Raw genomic sequence first — 22,943 nt, 5'->3', positions numbered from 1 at the left:
TCTGAGGCGGGGTTGATGATGTCGAGGGTACGTCGGTGGCGGGGTTTAACTTTGTGTGGGTTTTGGGCGGGGAACATTTTTTCAACCTGGCAACCTTGGGAAGGAGTACTGGAAGATGGCTCTAGATATAGCAAAGGAGGAGGTGATCTGGAAGAAGTTTCTTTGCTGTAGAAGTGAAGTTTCTACATGTGGTGGGGTGGTGGAGGGCAAAAGAGGAATGAACCCTCTCCAAAAAATGACCAGTACATTTCTGTGCAAGAAGCAGTTCAAACAGCTGTAGTACACATATGCTAGGAAGGAAGAGAAATGGTGGAAGGAAACACAGGGGCCCTTTTACAAAGGTGCACTGAAAAATGGCCTGCAGTAGTGTAGACGCGTGTTTTGAGCTTACGAAGAATCATTTTTCAGCGCACCTTCAAAAAAAACGGCCTTTGTAAAATTTTTGCCGAAAATGGACGTGCGTCAAAATGAAAATTGCCACGCGTCCATTTTGGGTCTGATACCTTACCACCAGCCATTGACCTAGTGGTAAGGTCTCACGCGGTAACCGGGCGGTAATGGTCTACGAGCGTAAAGTGCCGGTTACTGCCTGATTACCTCCCGCATGCCAGAAAATAAAAATATTTTCTGGCATGCGTATCGAACGCATGTCAAAAATGAACTTACCACAAGGGCCACACAGTAGCCAAGCGGTAACTCAAAATTGATGAGCATTGGGCATGCATAGGAGCCTACGGAGTAAAAGGGCCTCATAGTGACTAGAAGAATGAAATTTTATTATGAGAAATTCAGTTAAAATTTCACCCTGCATGGGCTGCATCAGGGACAAAATCTAACTGTAAAAACAAAATGTTGGTAATAATAACAAAAACATTAAAATAATATATTTAAAATAGTAACTCCCCTGTTTACTAAGCCGCGTTAGCGGCTGCTGTGAGCTAATGCTGGCACAGTTCATTCACTTTGAATGGGCTGTGATGGCATTGCCGCGTGGCAGCCGCTAGCATGGCTTAGTAAACCAAGGGGGTAAGAATAATAATAAAGAATCATAATAATCAAAAACCTAATAAAAAACAGCATAATAATCTTAAATAATAAATCATAAATTAGACTAAAACATGCAAAGTGACATACTACAAAGATAAAAATAAAAGGTGTGGGAACCATAACAGAGCTCATTACATACCCTTATAGTGTGTTAGTCACTTCACCATTACTGTGGGTGATGCAAAATTAGATTAGAGTCACACATATGGTACCGAGAATAAAACTGAAACTCAAAGGCTGGAATAAAAAAGCTACTTACCAGGACCTCCAAACACCAGTGGTGCCAATGGACAACTTCTTACTTATGTATATGTGGACATAGGAGCCAGCTTCGTGGGTACTGTGGGTGCTTGAGCACCCCCAATATGGAACAAACTCCTTGACTTTGTTCAGGGAGAGAGAATTTCCATTGGGTCCAGCACTCAACCCCTATCTTTTTGAAAAGTTGGCTCCCACGTATGTGGAAGCTCCTTATTAAGGGGCCTTTTTACTAAGCTGTGCTAAAAGGTGACCTGTGCTATTACTAGTGCGTGCCTTTCCCGCACGCTGAGGACACCTTTTAATGTGGGGGTAAAATGGCCAATTTTTGAATATTTGCAATAATGACTGTGAGCTAATTTTTCCATTAACTCATGGCCATGAGCATGTGAGCCCTTAACTACATCTATTTTCTAGGCAGTAAGGGCTTATGCGCTAATCACATACTAATGGGTTAGCATGCAGCAATGCCCATGCGCTAACCCTTTAGCTCTGAAAACGCCCACTCTCCACTCCCAAATGCCCCCAGCACTGCAAAATAAAAATTATTTTTTAGTGTGCAAGAAGCATGCATGCGTGCCGAAACTACTGCAGGATGCCTTGTACTACTACTACTTATCACTTCTATAGCGCTACAAGGCATACGCAGCGCTGTACACCATACATGAAAAGACAGTCCCTGCTCAAAGAGCTCACAATGTTGTACCCTGCGGTAGGCATGTTTTAATCTGCAGTAAACACACGTTAGTGCTTACCATAGTTTAATAAAAGGTCCCTTGACTAGGGTGGGTCACATGACCCTGGCAGAGTTGAGCAGCATAACAGGCTACTAAAATACAAGACTGAACCTCATTCAGCACATACCCATCAAAAAAATCACATAAGCAAATTAGTAAAAGGTACAAATAAAGGGCCTCTTTTACTGAACTGTGTTAGCGATTCCCACACGACAAATGCGACGCAGCCTATTCAGAATGAATGAGCTAAGGTGCATTTGTCATGCTGGGGAATCGCTAGCATAGTTCAGTAAAAGAGGCCCAAAGGTAGAAATGTCTTAAAATTGTTAAAACATTTTTTAAAAACCTTTCTGTTACATTTGTACCCCGCGCTTTCCCACTCATGGCAGGCTCAATGCGGCTTACATTTTGTATACAGGTACTTATTTGTACCTGGGGCAATGGAGGGTTAAGTGACTTGCCCAGAGTCACAAGGAGCTGCCTGTGCCTGAAGTGGGAATCGAACTCAGTTCCTCAGTTTCCCAGGACCAAAGTCCACCACCCTAACCACTAGGCCACTCCTCCTTGTTTGTCTACGTGTTCTATGATTTTATTCTTTACAAGCAAAAATAAAGCCTGTTTTGCTAAAAAGTGAAACGGGCGCTAGCAAGGCTATCATGTAATGGCGATTATTTTTAAGTGAACCGCGATTCTCCCCCCGCCCTCCCATCCCATCCATATCCACCGATTCTCCTCTTCCCTGCCCTCCCATCCATGTCCCACGATTCTCGCCTCCCATCCCATCCATATCCAACGATTTGCCTCTGCCTTGCCCTGCCCTCCCATCGGTTGTGATGTACAGTACGTTGGAGTGTCCCTCTGCTTTTCCTCTCTCCCCTGCCCTCCCCTCCATGCCCAGTGATTCTTCCCTCCCCTGCCATGCCATCTATGTCTGGCGATTCTTCCATCCCCTCCCATGCCATCTATGTCCAGCGATTCTCCTCTGCCCTGCCCTGCCCTCACCTCCGTTTCCAGCGATTCTCTCCTTGCCTCCCATCCCATCCATATCCAGCAATTTGCCTCTGCCCTGCCCTCCCCTCCCATCCGTGTCCTACAATTCTCCCCTCGCCTCCCATCCTATCGATATCCAGCGATTCGCTTCTGCCCTGCCCTCCCATCCCATCGATTTCCAGCGATTTGCTTCTGCCCTGCCCTCCCATCCCATCGATATCCAGCAATTCGCTTCTGCCCTGCCCTCCCATCCCATCGATATCCAGCGATTCGCTTCTGCCCTGCCCTCCCATCCCATCGATATCCAACGATTCGCTTCTGCCCTGCCCTCCCATCCCATCCCATCGATATCCAGCGATTTGCTTCTGCCCTGCCCTCCCATCCCATCGATATCCAGCGATTTGCTTCTGCCCTGCCCTCCCATCCCATCGATATCCAGCAATTCGCTTCTACCTTGCCCTCCCATCCCATCGATATCCAGCGATTCGCTTCTGCCTTGCCCTCCCATCCCATTGAAATCCAGCGATTTGCTTCTGCCCTGCCCTCCCATCCCATCCATGTCCAGCGATTCTCCTGTGCCCTGCCCCTGCCCTCCCATCCTATCCATGTCCAGCGATTGATGTACAGTACGTTGGAGTGCCCCTCTGCTTCTCCTCTCTCCCCTGCCCTCCCCTCCATGTACAGCAATTCTTCCCTCCCCTCCCATCTCATCTGTGTCCAGCGATTTCTCCTGTGCCTTGCCCTCCCCTCCGTGTCCCATGATTTTGGCCCCTCTCCGTATCCCACAATTTTGGCCTCCATTCCATGTCCAGCAATTCTCCTCTGCCCTCCCCTCACCTCCCATCCTTGTCCCGCGATTCTCCCCTCGCCTCCCATCCCATCGATATCCAGCGATCCGTTTCTGCCCTGCCCTCTCATCCCATCCATGTGCAGTGATTCTCCCCTCCCGTCCATGGCCAGTGACTCTGTCCTTCCTGCCGCCCTCCCTGTAAGCCATCCATCTTACCTCAGATTGGAGCGGCAGCAGGCAGGCTGGGCTTGCATTGCCTCCAGCGTTCCCTTGCCTTCCCGCCATGTCCCACCCTCCTCTGACGTCATTTCGTTTTTATGCGAGGGCGGGACACTGAGAGAAAAGGGAACGCTGGTGGCGAGCTAACGTCAGCATGTTACGAATCCAGCCAGTCAGCCATCCAGAGAAGCTGAGGTATAAATTACTATATAGGTAATAGTTTCCACTATTTTGCCCGGCACCGACGTCAGGCTTACTGGTCTAATTTCCTGGATCACCCCTAGAATCCTTTAAAAAAAATCAGTGTCATATTGGCTGCCCTCCAATCTTCAGGTACTATGGACAATTTTAACGACAGGTTACATATTAATATCAGTAATTTCATGCTTGAGTTCTTTGAGTACCTTTGGATGTATGCCATCTGGTCCAGGTGATTACTATTCTTTAATTTGTCAATTTGGCTCAGTACATCTTCCAGGTTCACTGAGATTTCTTTCAATTCCTCTGCATCATCACCCTTGAAAACTATTTCCGGTACAGGCAGATCTCTTACATCTTCTACTCGAGCAGCTTTTGACCAGGTCACGTTCCTTTGGGGGTTCCGGTCAACCATGTTAGACCTCCTCGGGCTCCGGTTTTGCCGGAATGGAATTTGAACCTGGTGCTGCAAGCCTTGCAGCGTCCTCCTTTTGAGCCCCGGACCTTACTTTGAAATGGTGTTTCTGGTGGCGATGGCTTCTGCTAGAAGAGTATCAGAGCTTCAGGCTCTGTCGTGCAGAGATCCATTTCTTCGTTTTTCGGAAGCAGGAGTGTTGATTCGGATGGTTCCTTCCATTCTGCTGAAGGTGGTGACTCGTTTTTACGTTAACCAGGAGGTAGTTTTACTAGCCTTCAGGCAGGAGGATTACCCTAATGATTTTCGGGGGTTAAGGTGTTTGGATGTCAGACGGGTTCTGATTCACTATTTGGAATTTTAAGTTTTTTAGCTTTATATGTACCTTTTATAAATTTGTATTATGATTATCTAAATGCTGATTTATGAACATCTAAAACATGAATAGTGCCTCTAAAATAAGCACCATAATATCACAGCAGGTGCTAGAACATAAATGCACCTCCTGTTGGAAAAGTGCTATGAATCTCTACGCAGGAGTATACATTACCAGAATCTTTTATCTTGTTCACATATGTTGAACACGGGCTGAGCCTCACCTGTTACAAAGAAAGTGGGTACAACCTGTACGTTTGGGGGTGAGGAGATAGTTTATGGGGGTATTGAGACAGTTGAAGGGGAGTATTGTTGTGGGATAGGGAGAGTAGAAAACAGAGTAGAGATAGTTTGAAAGGATTAATTCAGTGGCTGTATTTCACTGAATATAAGTTATTATTCTGCTCAAGTTGGAGTTGCTACTGCTGTAGAAAAGCATTAGACCGTATTTTTTAGGGGAGAGAAGGGCTTATCTCTCTGGAATCCCCTTCTCTGAACTGGTCTATTTTTAAAACTCAATCCACCCAACTATTCAGCTGGCGGCGGTCAGCGGTTTTTTAAATGCTGATCGTTGCCGGCTAAATTATCACTTGATGTTCAGTGCAAAGCCATGTTTGGGCACCAGCACTGAATATTGGGGGATAATTTGGGGCGGGCAGGCTGCTGCAGGTTATGTGGGCCTGGCCGATGTTCAGCCGGGGCCTCATAAGAGTTTTGTGGCCCTGGCTGAGTTTCGGGACGCTCCAGCCCACATAACTTTTTGTTTGTTCTTTTAAAGAAATAAAGCCCCCAAGCCCCCTCCCGTCCCAATGTCCTCTCTTTTCTTCCTTCCCTCCCTCCCACGCATTGATCCTCCCCCTGCAAGACCCTCTAACCCCTCCTTCCACCAACAGTGAAGGTAAGCCCTCCCTGGTGGTCCAGTGGGGTCGTGAGGGGCAGGAGCACAGCTCCCTCGCTGCTGCCCCTTGCAGTGCTTTTAGGAAACTGACTGCCTGACCTGTTGCAGCAGTTCGCTGTACTACATGAAGTACCACGAGCTGCCGCGGCAGCCATTTTCCCAAGGCACCACCAGGGGCAGGAGTGAGGGAGCTGCGCTCCTGTCCCCAATGACTCCGCTGGACCACCGCTTGCTTAGCTATGCAGGTGCTGGCACTGAATATTGCTGGCACCCGCATAAACTGGGGCTGTTTCCCAGCGCTGCCCCTGATCTGCCCACTTTTTGTTTGGGTGGTCTCGGGGTATTTAGCAGCATTGTCTGGTTAAGTGTCGCTGAATATCCCTTTTTAGGTGCCGGGAAGCTATTTATGCGGGCAGAATGCGGGCTTCTGCTCACTTAAATCACTTTGAATATCGGCCTTAATGTGTTTTTCACTGGTTTTTCTCCCATGCCAAGTTTCATCCCATTACATTACATATTTGGAGAGGTTTTTGTCCAAGTACTTGACCCCTTTTGTATAATTCTTTCCAATTTCCGTTGGGTTGGAATGAATGATGGACACCACAATTCAGAAACAAATATGCAGAGAAAAACTGAAATAGAAAACCAAAGAAGCAATATTGGAAAAAGAGAGAACTATATTTCTTCCTCTACACTGAAAAAATGCTAAGTTCACACCTTTTTCACTAGTACAAGGCAGGTTACATTCATGTACAGTAGGGCTGTCCCTGTGCCCAGAAGTCTTACTAAGGGGCCTTTTTACTAAAATGCATTAGAAAATAGGTTCACCAGATTTTAACATGGGACTTTTTCGCATGCTAAACACATTTTTAACGCTGCCATAAAATAAGGCTTTTTCTTTTTGCAGGTCCCACGCTAATTTTTCCATTATTGCATGACACCCTCAAAACAATTAACATGGGAGCACTTAACATCTGCTATTTAGGAGCTGCTGAGTGCTACTGTGTTAATTCTGTGTTAACCAGTTAGCATTTGTTAATTGAATGTGTTAGCTGGTTAATGTGAGCATGCTCATTCCTCACTCATAGCATGCCCCTTCCAAAATATGTGTTTAAAAATTCATTAATGTGCAATGGAAAATGCAAAGTTACTGCTAAAAGCTTTAGCATGGTGTTTGGCAAGCGTTTTTCCACATCCTAAGCATTTCTTAGGGCTTAATGCCCTTTTAGTAAAAGACCCCAAAATTTGTACCTGAGCAGAGGAGCTCCACATTTCTCCAGTGTGATATAATCCAATCCCTAAAAATTGAAATTCTTGATTTTCTATTTTGTTTGGGCATTTTAATTTTCTTTGTGTTGAACTTCTGAGTTCTTTTCCGGCGTTTTCTCTCCATTTCTCATCTCTCTACGTCTGCCTTCCACTGATCTTCCCTTATGTTTTTTTTTCTCTATTTCTGTCTTCTCTGCCTCTTCAAGTAAGCTGGATTTTTTTACCCCTCATTCTATGCTTCTCTTACTTTCCAGTCTTCTACTGCCCTCTTCATCTACCTACCAGCTTTCCATTTCCACTCATCCTTCTCCAGCCCTCTCACTGTTCCCCTCTGGCTTTTCATTTCTCTAGGTTCCTTATTTTCTCTCTTTCACCCACTCCCTAATGCCAACTCACCATCTCCTCATCCCTCATCTGCCATCTTACACGCCTCATTCCCCAACCAGTCCCAAATCCTTTCCTGTCATTCAACCTCTCCATGGCATTTTTTAAATACCTTATTCAACTTCCTTCTTTTTCCTCCCCAGTCCTATTTCCATACCCTCTCACCCCATTCACAGACCTGTCTCTTTACACCACATCTCGGTACTTTCCAGCCCCTCCAGATTCTTCACACCATCTCCCTACCTCTCCCTCTTCCTCTTCCTGTGACTTTCTAAGCCTTTCCCTCTCAGCTGACCTTCTCTCCACTCTGACCCCCTTTTTGCCCCTCTACATTTCCTTGTTGGCTCACTTCTGTATCTCTATGCTTACCTCCTTTTTTTTTTTTTTTTTTTTTTACCCTTCTGTGGTTCTCCCTTCTCATCCACAAACACTCTACCCTTAATCGGCCCTCCTTTTCTATGCTTACCTCTTTTTTAACCATTCCATCCCTTCACCCATTCTCCCTTTTCACCCACTCCCTCCCTTAATTCTTCCCATCAATCTGATCCAGTTTTTACTTCCTTTCCTCCCTTCACTCTTATCCTTGGCCCACTTCTCACATCTGGTCTTTCTAGAGGTCCCTACTCCAGACTCGGTGATCTCAATTACTAATCCCCAACCAGCATTGGCGTAACAATTCAAGATACGTGTGTTACATATGCGCACCCCATCAGTCCCTCTTTTCTCCCACCTGCTGTATCTCTCCCTTTCCTTCCCAGCCCCACAAAGCTCTCGCAATTCCCTCCCCCGGTGCCTTAAAATCATCTCCAGTCTTCGTCTGAGCAGCGGCACTCATAGCCTGCCTGCAGTCTGCACCAGGGCTTTCTCTTTGAACCATCCCGCCCTTTCTGATGCAACTTCCTGCTTTCTGAAGGGTTGTATGGTGCAGAGAGAATGGCCTAGTGCAGTTCGCAGGCAGCCTATGAGTGCCGTTGGTGCTGCCTTAACGAAGACTGGAAATGATTTTAAGGTATTGGGGGGTGGGGGGGTGGCATGAGACGCACCCCCTGTTCAAAGTTCCTGACTATGCCACTGCCTGCCAACCAGCCAGCAGTAGCATATGCATTGAAATGCTTGTCATTCTTTACTGCCATGGACCAGTTTCATGGTATGAGCTGCAAAAGCTCACATTTTATCATGAGACTGGCTCCATCGCAGGAAGAAATGACATGACATGCATCTAAATGCATCTCCTGCTGCCAGCTGTGGGGAAGAAGGACTAGACAGTTTTTGCTTGGTACAGCACAATAGATTGGGCAAGACTTTCGTTCATCAGGCCTAGTCTTAAGTGGTTACTCCTTAAGGCTGCTTTTATTAATGTTTTCTTTATTATGCAGGACTCTGGGAAACTGCCCCTTTGCCCAGAGGTAAAAGCTGCTCTATTTGTGTCTATCAAATGTTTGTTTGTTTCAAAGAAGATTTTCTTAAAACAGTTTCTGCAACAAATCCTGCATCTTAAAGGTTTTCCAGTTTCATTTGGACCTATATCTCATGTGTTAGGTTTAGGTAGAACCTTCCATGGAGTCAAATATTCAGCAGCACTTAGTCAGTAGTCAGCCGTATTCTTGATGTAGACTTGATTAATTATTTCTTCTGTGGTCTAATTTGTTATTAGGTTATTGGGCTCATTTTCAAACAGAAAAATGTCTAAAAAGTGGCATAAAGTAGCATTTGGACGTTTTTCTCACAAAAACGTCCAAATCAGTATTTTTGAAACCTGTTTTTAGACGTTTTTCTATGAAGTCTGTCTGAAGTGCATCCAGATCTCAAGGAGGCATGTCAGGGGCGTGTTCAGGCTGGGACTTGGGCGTTCCTAAGACTTAGATGTATTTCAGCCATAATGGAACAAAACAAAATCGTCCAGGACTAAAATAGACGTTTTAAGCTAGACTTGTTTTTATAATGAATAACTTCTTCAAATTATTCGGTCCTAGATAGCCATTTCCCTCCACCTACTTCATCAAGTGCTCACAATATTCTTCACAATCTTTTTACAATCTTTTCAATTATTTTCAATTTGCCTCAGCGGTACTCATTGCCCAGTCATAATTTCTGTGGCAATTACTTTAGCACCCCAAATCTTCATCGGCTATATGTATTATTTTATATATGATTTAAACACTTATCTGTGTAGATATTCGGACTGGGGGTTCAACAATCTCACCACATAAGTCCGTACCAAGGGCTGTGAGTTCAAAACGGACCACTCTAAGATCTGACTTTATTTCTTGAAGCCAATTATGGATGTCCCTCAATAGATCATTGGGCAGCATCGATTGCAACTGGGACACAGAAGGAGTAAGCTCGGAGGATGCAGACAGCAAATCACTCCCTTTTCCCCCTAGATTATCGTCTGGTCCAAGGTCTACGCTGCCGCACATTGCTGAGATGCAAAGTCCTGTAGGTTAACTATATTCGGGTGCAAGAAATACTCATCATGGCGCTTCAGCACACAGCTATTCCCTAAAAATCACGCTATTTGTGCCTGGGATGGAAGGAAGTGCTGCGGATTTTCTTCTGATGATGCAGAACTCTTTGCTCAAGCGGCCATCATTGGTGGTGACGCCACTTTCTCTCCATGAATTTAGGGATCCAAGATGTACATGTAGCTTTCTTATAGTACAAAGTACTTTTCTTCCATCTAATGTATATTGTCCTCTTTGCTATGTTTTCAGATATAGAACAAATTTTTGTTTTGTATTTTTAAACTGTATTACAGAAGATGTTAAAGTAGAGAAACTTGTTGGAAACAAAGATGGAATTAATATAACTTGGGATTCTGATGCTGATGTGAACTGTGGTTACATAGTTCAGTGGCGGTCCTCGTTTGGATATCGGCTCTCTGACCTACAGTGGGAAACATTCTCCTCTGATAGAACCAGTGTTTTGCTAGCTTCTGGTAAGACTGGGAAGATAAAGATTTCTGTTTCATTGTCTCCTGTTTTTGTTACAATGAATGATAATTGCCAGGTACTACTGAAATTCTTTATTTACAGGGAAAATAGACTTTCCTAATTTAGTTAATAAATATCACATTAAACGAGACTATGAAAGGGTGAAATTTGTTTCACAGTCAGGAGAGGGGGAGTGGAATATGGTGTACTAGTTAAGTTTAAACATTCGTAAGAATGACATCTGTTTTATGCAATGAATGTTGATTATTTTTCTTTTATTTTTGTTCATTTTTTGTAATGTACACTGTTCCCCCTTGTATTTGCTTATACGTTTCTTTGAAATATATAGAACATAAATTTTAATTGTAAAAAAATTGTTGCTGAATTTTAATGTTTGCAAAGTTTTTAAAAATGCTTTACGTTCTGCCCGAGTTGACTAGATTTTCCTGAACTGCAGTTCTGTTTTTGAGAGGGGAAGTTATCAAGCCACGTTTAGGGCTTTAAGTCGTTATAAGCCCCTTAATGTGACTTGAAGGACCTTAATGCGGCCTGACTTAATTCCCCCAGGGATATTTAAGTTACTGTGGGTTACATCTTTTGCATCTTGTTACTATGCAAATATCCTAATTCAACTTGCAGTAAAACACCGCAAGTCACGTTAGGGCCTTCATGGTAAAATAACCACAGATTTTTGCTGGTGTTATTTCACCACCAGGGAGCATCCTGGGCTAGCAGAGCAGGGCCCCCCGGCTGAAACACCCCTCCCCAACTCTGACTGATGACCTGCCAGAAGCCTGCTAGGGGCGCCATTTTGGGAAAGGCACCGACTGGCCAGGAGTGACTGGGCATCACTGTTGCCAGAGGACCCCTCTGTGCTACTAATAAGTTTACAAATAATCCCTTTAGGGGTCTTTTATATATATAGGGGGTGAAGATAGGTGGATGCTGGTATCTTGGGGGGGGGGGGGGGGGGTTGCAGCCTGATGCTCCCAGGTGGTGAAATAACAGCATTATTCTTTTAAAACAGGGATTCAGCAACATGCAGTGCTGAGATCCTGCAGGTTGCTGAATCCGGCAATGAATCAAGGTGCAGTAAGAGGCAATCTTTTACTGCAACTTGAATTCCCCCTGCATTACTAATGAATTAGTGTGGATAGTGCACTAATGATGTACTACCAAAGACTTTTAAAAATCGATAATGTACTGGGCCTGATTAATGGAGGGATTTCCCCCTTGTTTCTGTGTGCTTTGTACATTTGATCATTGTGGGTGGTCTTTTACTAAGCTGCAGTATGCCGAACATGAGCTTACTGCTTGCTAAACTGTAAGTACCGCTGGGCTACCGCAGCAGCCCGACAGTAGTTCCACTACCAGTGCACTCCATTTCCAGCGCTACAAAAATATTTCGATTTTTGTAGTGCTGGTGTTTACCCAGCGGTAATTGGGCAGTGCTGCTCGCTGCCTAGTTACTGCCGGGTTAGCGTGGGAGCCCTTACTGCCACCTCAGTAGGTGGTGGTAACTGCTCCCCCCCCCCCCCCCAAATGGTCGTGCAGCAAGTACTTCACTTGCCACACGGCCATTTCTTAAACAAAGAAAACAGCCTTTTACCCGCTTCAGTAAAAGGGGGCTTCAGTGCGCATCAAAAACACATGCTGATGCCAGTGCAGGCGTCCCCTTTTGCCATAGCTTAGTAAAAGGACCCCTGTGTGAGGGTGAGAGTACTAGGAATATGCAAGGTAAGGAAAATGTTTCTGGGACTGAGGAGAGGTGGAGAAGGTGACGGTAACAGATAATGCAGTATTGTGAGGGGATTTACAGAAACAATTATTTTGTGCTTAAAAAGTGGGTACTGTGAATAGGAATTGCAGGAATCAAAATTATTGTGTACCTAATTTTTAAATCTGTTTAGGATGGAATTCGAGAAGAGATAAAGGGGCCCTGTTTACTAAGCTGAATTGTAGGCACGCTAGCATTTTTAGCATGCTAAATGTTAGCATACGCTAAATTCTGAAGACACCCATAGGAATCTATGGATGTCTTTAGCATTTAGCATGCGCTAATTGTAGATGTGCGCAAAAAATGCTAGTGCATCTTAGTAAACAGAACCCAAAGATTTTTAAAGGCTTAGACCGACGTGACTTAACAAAAATAAATAAACCTCCAGTAAAGGTGCTTGTACTGCAAAAACACTGTTTAAACAGAGTTTCCTTATTCTTAAAGAACCCATAATTCTCCAAAAATAATCTAGAATATGCATGTCATAAATGCTGAAAGCAGAAGCCATAGGTATAAATGATACACAAGAGAGAAGCTTTTTGCTTAACTGGAAAGAAAACCCTAGAGTGCAAGGTGTTGAAAGGATTATTCTCCGAGGACAAGCAGGCTGCTTATCACATGTGGGTCGAAGTCCGCGTTGGCCCGGGAAACCAGAAATTTTGCCAGCAAAATACAAAAAACTTTCCAGAGTCTTCTGGTGCGCGTGCAGCACACACCGCGCATGCGCAGCTGTCTTCCCACCCTTCACATGAGCGTTTGAACGTTCCCGCTCAGTTCTTTTTTCTCCACGGTGAGGTGCGTTCAAGTTTTCCCTGCTCCTGTCAGGCCCGGGAAAGAGTTTTCTACCGTTGACTTTTGTCTTTTTCTCTTTTTTTTTATTAGAATTTACAGTAAAAAAAAAAAAAAAACTCCCGTAGTATTTTCTTTACTTTTTTTCCCCTTTGGTCGGGTTGCTCCCTTTTTTTGTGCCCTTTTTTCTTTTAACAGGCACAATCGCTTCTTTTCATTTCGCTAAAGCCGTTTTTTCTTCCATGTCATCGAAGACACCCAGCGGCTTCAAACGTTGTTCTCGGTGCAACTGGACTATCTCGGGTACTGATACCCACGCTTGGTGTATCCAGTGCCTTCGGTCCAACCACAACCCAGCCACTTGTAGTCGGTGTATTCGCATGAAGAAACGGACCCAAGCATCTCGAGAGGCCCAACGAGAGAAGCTTTTTGGGGCTCAGTCCGGTCCTTCGACGTCGGCATCGACATCTGTACCGAGGTCGGCGGCATGGACATCGAGGGACGCATCGACGTCGGGAGTGAAGGTAATAGCTGCGGAACAACCAACTCATGCTGGGAGCAGTGAGGCATTGAGTGGGTCTCCACCTGTCTCAAGGCCTCCTGTTATGCAGGTCCCCTGGGATCGACCTTCCTCGGACCTGGCCCCGAGGAGACATGAGGATTCCACGTCTTCCTCATCGGTACCGAGGAGTCTCGATGACGGGCGTCGAGCGAAGACGAAGAAGCACCATCGTACTCCTTCGGCACACGGTGCCAGGACCTCCTGTAGCAGGTATTCTCCGAGGACAGCAGGCTGATTGTTCTCACAAACCCACCCACCTCCCCTTTGGAGTTGTTGTTGTTTTTTTTCTTTTTGATTAAACTGAGTGTGAACGCTCATGCAACAGGTGGGAAGATGGCCACGAGTGCGCGGTGCGTGCTGCACGCGCGCCAGAAGACGCTGGAAAGTTTTTTTGTGTTTTGCTGGCAAAATTGCCGGTTTCCCGGGCTGACACAGACGTCGACCCACATGTGAGAACAATCAGCCTGCTGTCCTTGGAGAATACCTGCTACAGGTATGTATCTTCGCTTTTCAAAAGACTGGAAAGAAAGAACTACTACTACTACTACTATTTAGCATTTCTATAGCGCTACAAGGCATACGCAGCGCTGCACAAACATAGAAGAAAGACAGTCCCTGCTCAAAGAGCTTACAATCTAATAAGCATTTTTTATGAAAAGGGTGACAGATGTGCTAGTATAGGTGGGTGAGGTAAAAACAGAATCAGATTTCAGAAGGAGTAGACAAGCATTAAACAATAATGACTTCTGTAATCTTTGGCAGACTACTACAAAAGTTTACCATTGACTTAGGTAGGCTATATAGCATGTGGTCTCCTCTGGTAGTCCCCCATCCAGCTGCTAGCCAGGCCTAATATTGCTTAATTTTCAAGAGTAACACATTCATGCTGCTCTAGTCCAGTATTACTGTGGAGAAAAATCCTCTATAAGGGAAGGGACTGAGAAGATGGTTTTATGATTTTGTAGGATATTTGTGACTAGCTTTGGAGAACTTTATTGTTTTCTAGCCTCTTTTTAGAAGGGTAAGGAATCTCTCTTCCTCTGTTATAAATGTAATTGTTAGTTTGAAACGTAATGAACTGCAGGTTTTTACACTTTCTATACTGTATTTTCAGTGTTTTTAATATTGTGTTAGGAAAAGTTATATATGCTTTGTGTTGCTGTCTGTAGGTCTGTTTCAGGATGGTGTGCAGTACAATTTTTCACTTTATGCTTGTAAAGATGATAAATATCAATTATTAAAGAATTTAGCTGGATACATGATTGAGCTGGGTAAGTACCTACTTTTTAAAATTGGAAACTATAAATGATGTAATCATTTAGCGTAAATTAATGGTTTTAACTGAACAACAGGATAAGATTTAAACCATATGTTTAAATGCTGGAGAGTAATCACAGATGGACTATTTATGTGCAGAGAATTAAGGGGTCCTTTTACTTTCTTCAATCTCCACTTCCCTAAGTGCAAAGGCATAAAATACAAAGTAATGCACGCCTCAACCTTCTCTTATATAAGCACGCAATTCTGGAATACATTACCACGCAACCTGAAAACGATCTACGAACTAACCAACTTCCACAAACTATTGAAAACTCATCTCTTTGAGAAAATCTACGGCAAGGCTCAAAACACATGAAGTCCACACACATCAATAGAAATGCACCAATACATTTCTCCTAAATTTCTCTTCCCATACTTTCACCACACTTAATAATTTGCCCACAGATAAAACTGTGACACCCTAACGTTCTCTGGCTATTGTTCTATCGTCCTATCATTCCCCATTGCTACATTATATTGTTATATCCCCAAATGATATTATGAACTGACTGTCTACCCTAAACCCTCACAATGTAACCCATAATCGTATTGTAACAAATTGTACTTCCATCAATCACAATGTATTGTAAGCCACACTGAACCCGCAAATAGGTGGGAAAATGTGGGATACAAATGAAATAAATAAATAAATAAATAAATAAGGTGCGCTGAAAAATGGCCTGCGGTAGTGTAGGCACGTGTTTTGGCCACACGCAGAATCATTTTTCAGCGCACCTGTAAAAAATGCCTTTTGAGGTGGGGGTCCGAAAATGGACGTGTGGCAAAATAAAAATTGGCGCATGTTACATTTTGTCTGAGACCTTACTGTCAGCCATTGACTTAGCGGTAAGGTCTCACACATTAACCAGGCGGTAATGATCAACCCGCATTTAAATACTGATTACTGCCCGCGTTTTCTGACACGCATAGTGAACGTACGTAAAAAATGAAATTACCGCCCAGGACACGCAGTAGCCGGGTGGTAACTTGGAATTGACACGCGTTGGGCGTGCTTAGGCGCTCACGTAGCTTAATAAAAAGGCCCCTAATTTTCTATTGGCAAACATTTGCTGTAAGTCTTCAGTCTGTTTGTAAACTGTTACATGCCCTATCCAGAATATTGCTCTGCTGTTGTAAGCTAAAACATTTATTTATTGGTAGTTTTGTGTCTTTGTTTTTAAATAGAGGCAAGGATTTGTGAAACCGTTCGTGTAATAAAAATCGAGTTGAAACATGCCAAAATAAATTATATTTTTGGATGAAGCCAGTATTAGGGAGCTTTCTGGCAAATGAAAGCAAGTACACAAAATACGTTCCAGTTGCTTATACCAAGGAATATATGTAATGCTTCTCACACCCCCACCCCCAAAAAAAGATATTGGCAGTTGTGAACATTTCATTATGTGCATAACCTTTTTAATGTGTTGCCAGTTGCTGCAAACACTTTGAAAATTTCATCATAAATTCTTAGAATCAGAAAAACAATTCCAAAGCTTTCAATGTGCAGTCTTCCTCAAAAGTTTCTACGTAGTCATATTTAGAATCAGAAAGACAGCCATAAAATTCTGATAGAAAGCTTAAAAAGAGTGCAACCCTCCCACTAAAGTTCAAAATTATAGGCTTTAGCCACAAGTACATAAACACAAACATTAAGAATCAGAAGTTCCAATATTTCTCCCTGCACTTTTCACTGTAGCTTTTATATATACATTGTACATATGTTCACTACTTGTAAATGCAAGCATAGGAGTGCCATTCGAACAAAAGAAGGGGGTGACCGTGCAGCGATTTTACTGTTTGATGGATGGCTGCCAGGGTTAAAGTATGATCCAGATCACATTTGCAGTATTGAGTTTCTGGCCCTCAGTTTTTGTATTTGTAATAAAATATGCTGTTGTATTAATCAGATGCTTATTTTTTATTGGAAAAAAAGTTATGGTAACTTTAAACCACTAATGAAAATGAATACTTGTGGGAATTGAACTTCATTATTTTCTTTTAATGTAGAATGTGTTTATTAAGTGAAGAATGAGCAGATGGTTTGAGCCCCTAGCCAGAGTCAGCATTTGGCATAGAATAAGTGACAGGTTTCCACTCTGTTCTGTTCCAGCACATGAACTCTTGCCTTCCAGGCCCATGCATTGGCCTTTGATGGAGCACGTACAGCACAGTGTTTAGTATGATTTGCTAAATTCTGTAACTGATGTAGCTTGCATGGTTTTTTTATGGGTTATAACAAATTTTAGCCCTAATCCTCAGCTATATGGAAGTAGGGTTTCATGGTACACATGTTGCTGGCACATTTTCTAGAAATGGCAAACATTTTGCGGCCCTTTTACTAAGCTACGGTAGGAAGTGACCTTAGGTAGCATGAGCATGTGGAATTGGCACGTGCCGAGGCCACTTACTACCACGGTCATAAAAAAAAACTTTTTTTTTAATATGGAGGTCATTAATGGCAATGCGCTAGTAAAAAACAAAAAAAATTGGTGCACAGCCACTTACTGCCCGAACCCTTTTACCGCCTCCTATTTAGAAGGTGAGTAAGGGCTCATGTGCTAACCCGGTGGTAATCACGCAACGTGTGACGCTGTACGATTACTGCCAGACATATTCCCCCCCCCCCCCCCCCCACCCCCGCGCTAAAAAAAACAAAATTATTTTCTGGCATGGAAAACAGTGCACAGCAAAAACAAAACTGCCACCTGGTGCTAGGGCACACCCAGGTGTAGTGCTGTTTTGCTGCATGCTACCCACGCGGTATCCCTACCGCCGCTTAGTAAAAGGGCTCCTTTGTGATTTAATTGTTAATAAATTAATCAAAATCATGCTTTAATAAAACCATAGGTTATGTTGGCTTTGTACTGTCTTAAACTGAAACTACTCGTAAAACAATTCTCAGAGCTACTCTAATGGACAGATTGCACTATGCAATTTTGTGGCTTTTCGGGGGGGGGGGGGGGTAGGGTATAGAGAATGTAATCATTAAGTGAACTTTGATGAGAAGGGTAGCAGAAGGAAGAGTGTCTTCTCTTCATCTCTCACCCATCTTATACACAAAATAAGGAGCCCAGCCGCTACTTCTCCCATGATCTTTCATTTGCAGTTACCTGGGAAGTATTTTATATCCCTTCACAACTCAACCCAGTTATTGCTGTAAATCTTCAGCCAGGGGCTATGCACTAGAGAATGACATGGGGATGGGAACAGAGCCTGAGGGGACAGGACGGGGACATATCCCACAGGGACAGGGCGGGGATGGGGACTGTAGGGGTATTTTCATGCTATTTCACCTTTGCAGGTGTGAGGCCTGCTAAGCCTGAGCCATCTTTTACCAGCTAATATGGATTCTACAGCCTGTAGCCTGAAACTAGCTTTCTATGAAGGAAAATTACTGCTTGGCATACCCACGATGACTTCATCCAAGGACACGTTGTTTACTGCAAACTAGCCTCCGGTTATCTCCTGAGAAGTGCAGAGGAGCTTACCTCATAGAGACAAAATCTCCAGGAGTAGGGAGTTTGCTACCATCAGACTTGACTGATAAGTTTCTTTGCTAATAACAAGGCCTCTCTTCATGACCATGAATTCTGCTGGACAGAAGTGCACAGTTTGTGATTGGTCCATAGGTATCACCTGAGCAAGAGAGATGCCAATGTTGGACTGAAGAGAGAAGGGGGAAGAACAGAAGACTTCGCTCTCAGACTAACTAGAGTCTGATTTTCCTAAACACACCAGTGAACTGAATTCCTTGTGATAAAAGCTGACATGGTCAGTTCCACTGCATCACTGAGGCATTACCTAAAAGACTGCTAGAGTCTCAATGGAGGAATCCAGTTCTTCACCCCACTGGAAGTCTGCAATGTGGACTGTGGGGTAAGAGGAAGCAGGATTTATTACCTATAGTTCAGTGCATAGTTTAGTCTAAGGTTTTTGTCTCTCTTGGTGATAATCTCTATTTTTGTAATGCACAAATATATATATATTTGTAACTTGCTTTGTGTTTGCCATATTGTTATTTTTATATCTATAATTAATAATATATTTCAGCTTGGCATGGTTCTTTCATTGTTAGTCAGTCCTTCAGAAACATAAGGGCCAAATAAGAGGTACTGACATATTCCTTTGCAAACGAGTCCAGAATAATTGCTGTTTAGTAATTTTCTACCAGCCCAAGTACCTTAGTCTACAGGACAGTGCCTGTGGTGTCCCTGTGTAATTTTCTTCCTCAAAGTCTGTTAATGACTTGGACCGTTATTTATGTTTGAGTGATGCAGATGACAATATTTTGATTTTTTTTAGAAAAACAAGCAAACATGCTGGCCACAACTAGCAAAATTTGCATGGGGGATCCTGTACATTCCTGCTACCAGCACATCTTCTGAGAAGACAACATCTATTGCAGGAAGGACTGTGGAAGACAGGAGAACTAGACTGAATCCTGAGATTGTTGATGACTTATTCAACCAGAGATTAAGAAATCATAACAGTGCTTCATAGGGCATATTTCTCCGCTGCTAGGGCATAAAGAACGGGTTGTATTTTGTACCCCTGGACATTTTAGCAGGGTGGATTAGGATTCCTTGGGGTAGTAGAAGTCAGATATTGTTGGCATTGGAAGGGTAGAGGATAGGGGAGGGGGTTAATATAGTTGCTTGTTGTTTTTGTTTTCTATTTGTTATTTATAAACTACAGTGCACAGAATATTGTTTCTTTTTATACTTTAATAAAAAGATTTAAATATAAAATCATAAGTGTTTGAGGCTTCTGCAGATAAGGATGGAGCCCACAGGGATGGGGCGGTGACGAGGACAAAACCTGTGGGGACAGGGCAAGGATGGAGACAAAACCTGTGGGAATGGGGCGGGGGACAGAGACAGAACCTGCGGGGACGGGGTGGGGACGGAGACAGAACCCACGGAGATGGGGACAAACTTTATCCCTGTGTCATTCTCTACTATACCATGCACCAATGCTGCTTCTGGAAACCTGCAGTCATGAGTCCTCAGTCTGACCACCAGGTGTCTTCATTTCAAGACAAGTGGGACTCTCTTCCTCCAGGGACTGTGAGCACTTCCTCCACAGCTTAATTGGCTGCTCCAGAGAGCAGCAGACCTCATCTCAGAATTACATTCATATCACAAGACTCTGTTTTTGTAGGATTTATTTTATTTTGAATCTGTGGCAAAACTCTGCTAATCTGGCTGCTTGGGTGACATGAAGTGACAAGGTCAGGAACAAATTTAGGTAAAGGTTGAAGGTGTCTGAGAGATTGCAGAGATGATGATAGATTTGATATGATGTGGACAATTTGAAAGAAGAGATAAAAGGAACTTGAAAGGAAGATATTGGAAATGCAGGTGAAGAGAGAGAAAAAGGTCCAGAGGAAGATCAAAACATGATGAAAATCAATGCCATTTACCAAGACTTAAAGCTCAAACAAGAAAACCACACTAGTGTGGTAGAGGGTGATTGAGGCTGCAGTCTCATGTTTGTTATAGTCTTCCGTATATCCACTAGTATATTCGAGTAAAAGATCTCTTAAAATTGCCCCAGGCATAAAAGTAGTGCATGCAAATGTTTACATAACCTTTTGTAATCATTTGCATGTGTTCAGGAAAGGAGTTTGAGTGGAGCACAGGTGAAACTTTTCTGGTGCAATTTTATAAAGGCATATAGGTGCTATCTCCCAAATTCTATGTATGGCGCTAATTTGACCGCATGGCAAAATTGTGTGCAAAACTTATTTGAATAAGCCAATCAGTGCTAATTGGCAATTAACATCCAATTATCAGCACTAATTGGCAATAATTAGGATTCATGCGCATATCCAATTCTATAATGGAATGTGCCTAAATTCTATTGTGCCTAACAATTTGGGGGCATTCCTGGGGGCAGTCCCAGATTTTATGCAAGTTTATACAGAATCATGCCTAAGTGCGCCTAATTAAGCGCCAGTATTTAAGCCTGCTTATAGTAGGCCTAATTGCTGCCACGTACAGCTTAGTGCTAAGCACAATTCTATAAAGGATGCATACTTTGTATAGAATCATGCTAAGCGTCTTTCATTTTCAGCACCGATGTTTAGGCGCAACTTATAGAATTTACCCCTATGTTTGTTTTAAAATAGTCTTGAAATAGGCACCAACTTGGCCTTCACACTCAAACAGCTTGACTTAAAATTAATCTCTTTGTGTAATATCTGTAGTGCTTGGCAAGGTACATAAGCAGCGGTCTCTTTTCTGTTGTCAAATTGTATATTTCATTTAAAACTGTGTATAAGTGAAATGCATTTTTAATTGTTTTTATGTTGTGTACTTTTGTTTTCCAGCGCCAAAAGTTGCACCCAATGCTACTGTCGAGCAAACCACTTCAAATTCCATACAGATAAAGTGGGATGACATTCCTGCAGAAGATTTGCAGGGTTTTTTGCAGGGTTATTTGGTCTACTTGACAAAACAGGAGAATGATACGTCAAAATCCAGCTCCCCGGATCTAAGTAAATAACAGTGCTAAGTGACTGTCCTTGACTGCCCAGTACTAATGCATATTGGAAAGGGCATTAGTAGATGTGTCTTGGGTGTACAGTGTTCATTCAAATGGAGTGTAAATAGTCATTGAAACTGTTGATTGTTTTGAATCTACATGGGGATATTGGCAGGGAGCAAGCTGTCAGTCCCAGCTAGCCCCTACTTAACTGTAAGGTATCATTGGTTGTTTCTAGAAGTACTTTAAAAAAAAAAAACTCCCCCCCCCCCACCCCCCCAAATTTTCAGCTGGCAGCAGGCAGCGCGGTTAAGGCCCGCCGCTGGCGCTGAAACCAGATATTCAGTGCCAGGCTGTTTCTGACATTGAATATCCAGTTTCATTTTTGGCTGCCAGCTGATAACCGGTTAAAGCCAATGTTCAGCGCTAAGGAGGAGACTCTATATATGGCGCCTAAAAAAAATTGGCGCTGAAATCAGTGCCAACTAAGCGTATACTACAATCGGTGCCTAGATTTAGGCACTGATTATAAAATACGCTTAGTTGATATTTAAGCGTCGATATCTGCGCGCATCCATTTATGCCAACGAAAACCTAGTGTAAATCTCAGCACTTAGATTTAGGTGCACTGGACCAAGTTCTGTGACTAGGTATCTAAATTTTGGAATGCCCATTTCCCCACCCATAACCATGCCACATTTGCCTCCAGGCGTTAAGTTCGGCACACATCATTACAGAATACGCTTAGCAAGTTCTGCACCTAAATTTGAATCAATACCAGTTAGTGCTCATTATTGCTTGTTAAGTGCTATCAGCACTCATTAGCTTGTTAAGCCAATTAAGTTACGTGCGGTGTAATAGAATCTGCGCCGATTTTGGTGCCTAAATCTAAGCATACTATATAGAATCCGAGGGTAAATGGCCATTGGCTAGTACATAAAGGTAGGACAGATATTTATGTGGTCCTGTTTATGTGCTAACCTAACCCGGTTAGCGCTCAATATCGGGTTCTATGTGTGACCTGCCCCCGGATGCCCCTGAGAGTGCCAGCTCCCAGTTAGGCACTAACTGCTAATTACCAGCAGAGATAACAGGTTATCTCCCACTGAATATCCACAAATAGCCGGTTATGTGCGATTTAACTGGTCAACAGCCGTTGCCGACGTTTTAAATTGCTTTGAATATCGGGCCTCTTGTTTCTTGGCTTCAGTGCATCTTTTTTTTTTCCCACGCAGATAAAGCTTTAAGATCTGAAATTGGTTGCAAATTAATACATTTTATTTAAATTAAAGTATGTCAACTAATTTGTCCCAATGTTTGTCATTTTTTTATGGAGAGGGAGGGGAAGGTGCTTCTGATTGTGTGCATATTCTCTGTTATTTTCTTGTAACCAATCTATGTTCATATTCTAGTTGACAACTAAATACAGTACATATACTTTTTATGTTTTTTTACACACCTAGGTCCCTGTTTACTAAAAATATGGGCTAAAAATT

General features: G+C 43.2%; 1 protein-coding gene across 5 annotated transcripts in view; it reads left to right on the top strand.

Moving 5' to 3' along the window:
* Positions 1-22,943, top strand: part of LIFR (LIF receptor subunit alpha) — a 267,586-nt gene that overhangs the window by 213,472 nt on the left and 31,171 nt on the right. For 2 of the 5 annotated variants that reach the window (XM_030193051.1, XM_030193050.1), the window contains exons 15-17: positions 10,339-10,518; positions 14,811-14,912; positions 21,293-21,460. In XM_030193051.1, the coding sequence (XP_030048911.1) occupies positions 10,339-10,518; positions 14,811-14,912; positions 21,293-21,460 (450 nt within the window). The remainder of the gene's footprint in view (positions 1-10,338; positions 10,519-14,810; positions 14,913-21,292; positions 21,461-22,943) is intronic. The other 3 variants (XM_030193052.1, XM_030193053.1, XM_030193054.1) reach the window with 3 other exon arrangements.

The sequence above is a fragment of the Microcaecilia unicolor genome, chromosome 2, assembly GCF_901765095.1.
Source record: "Microcaecilia unicolor chromosome 2, aMicUni1.1, whole genome shotgun sequence".
Lineage (NCBI taxonomy): Eukaryota > Metazoa > Chordata > Amphibia > Gymnophiona > Siphonopidae > Microcaecilia > Microcaecilia unicolor.
This window is presented reverse-complemented; position numbering and strand designations above follow the sequence as displayed.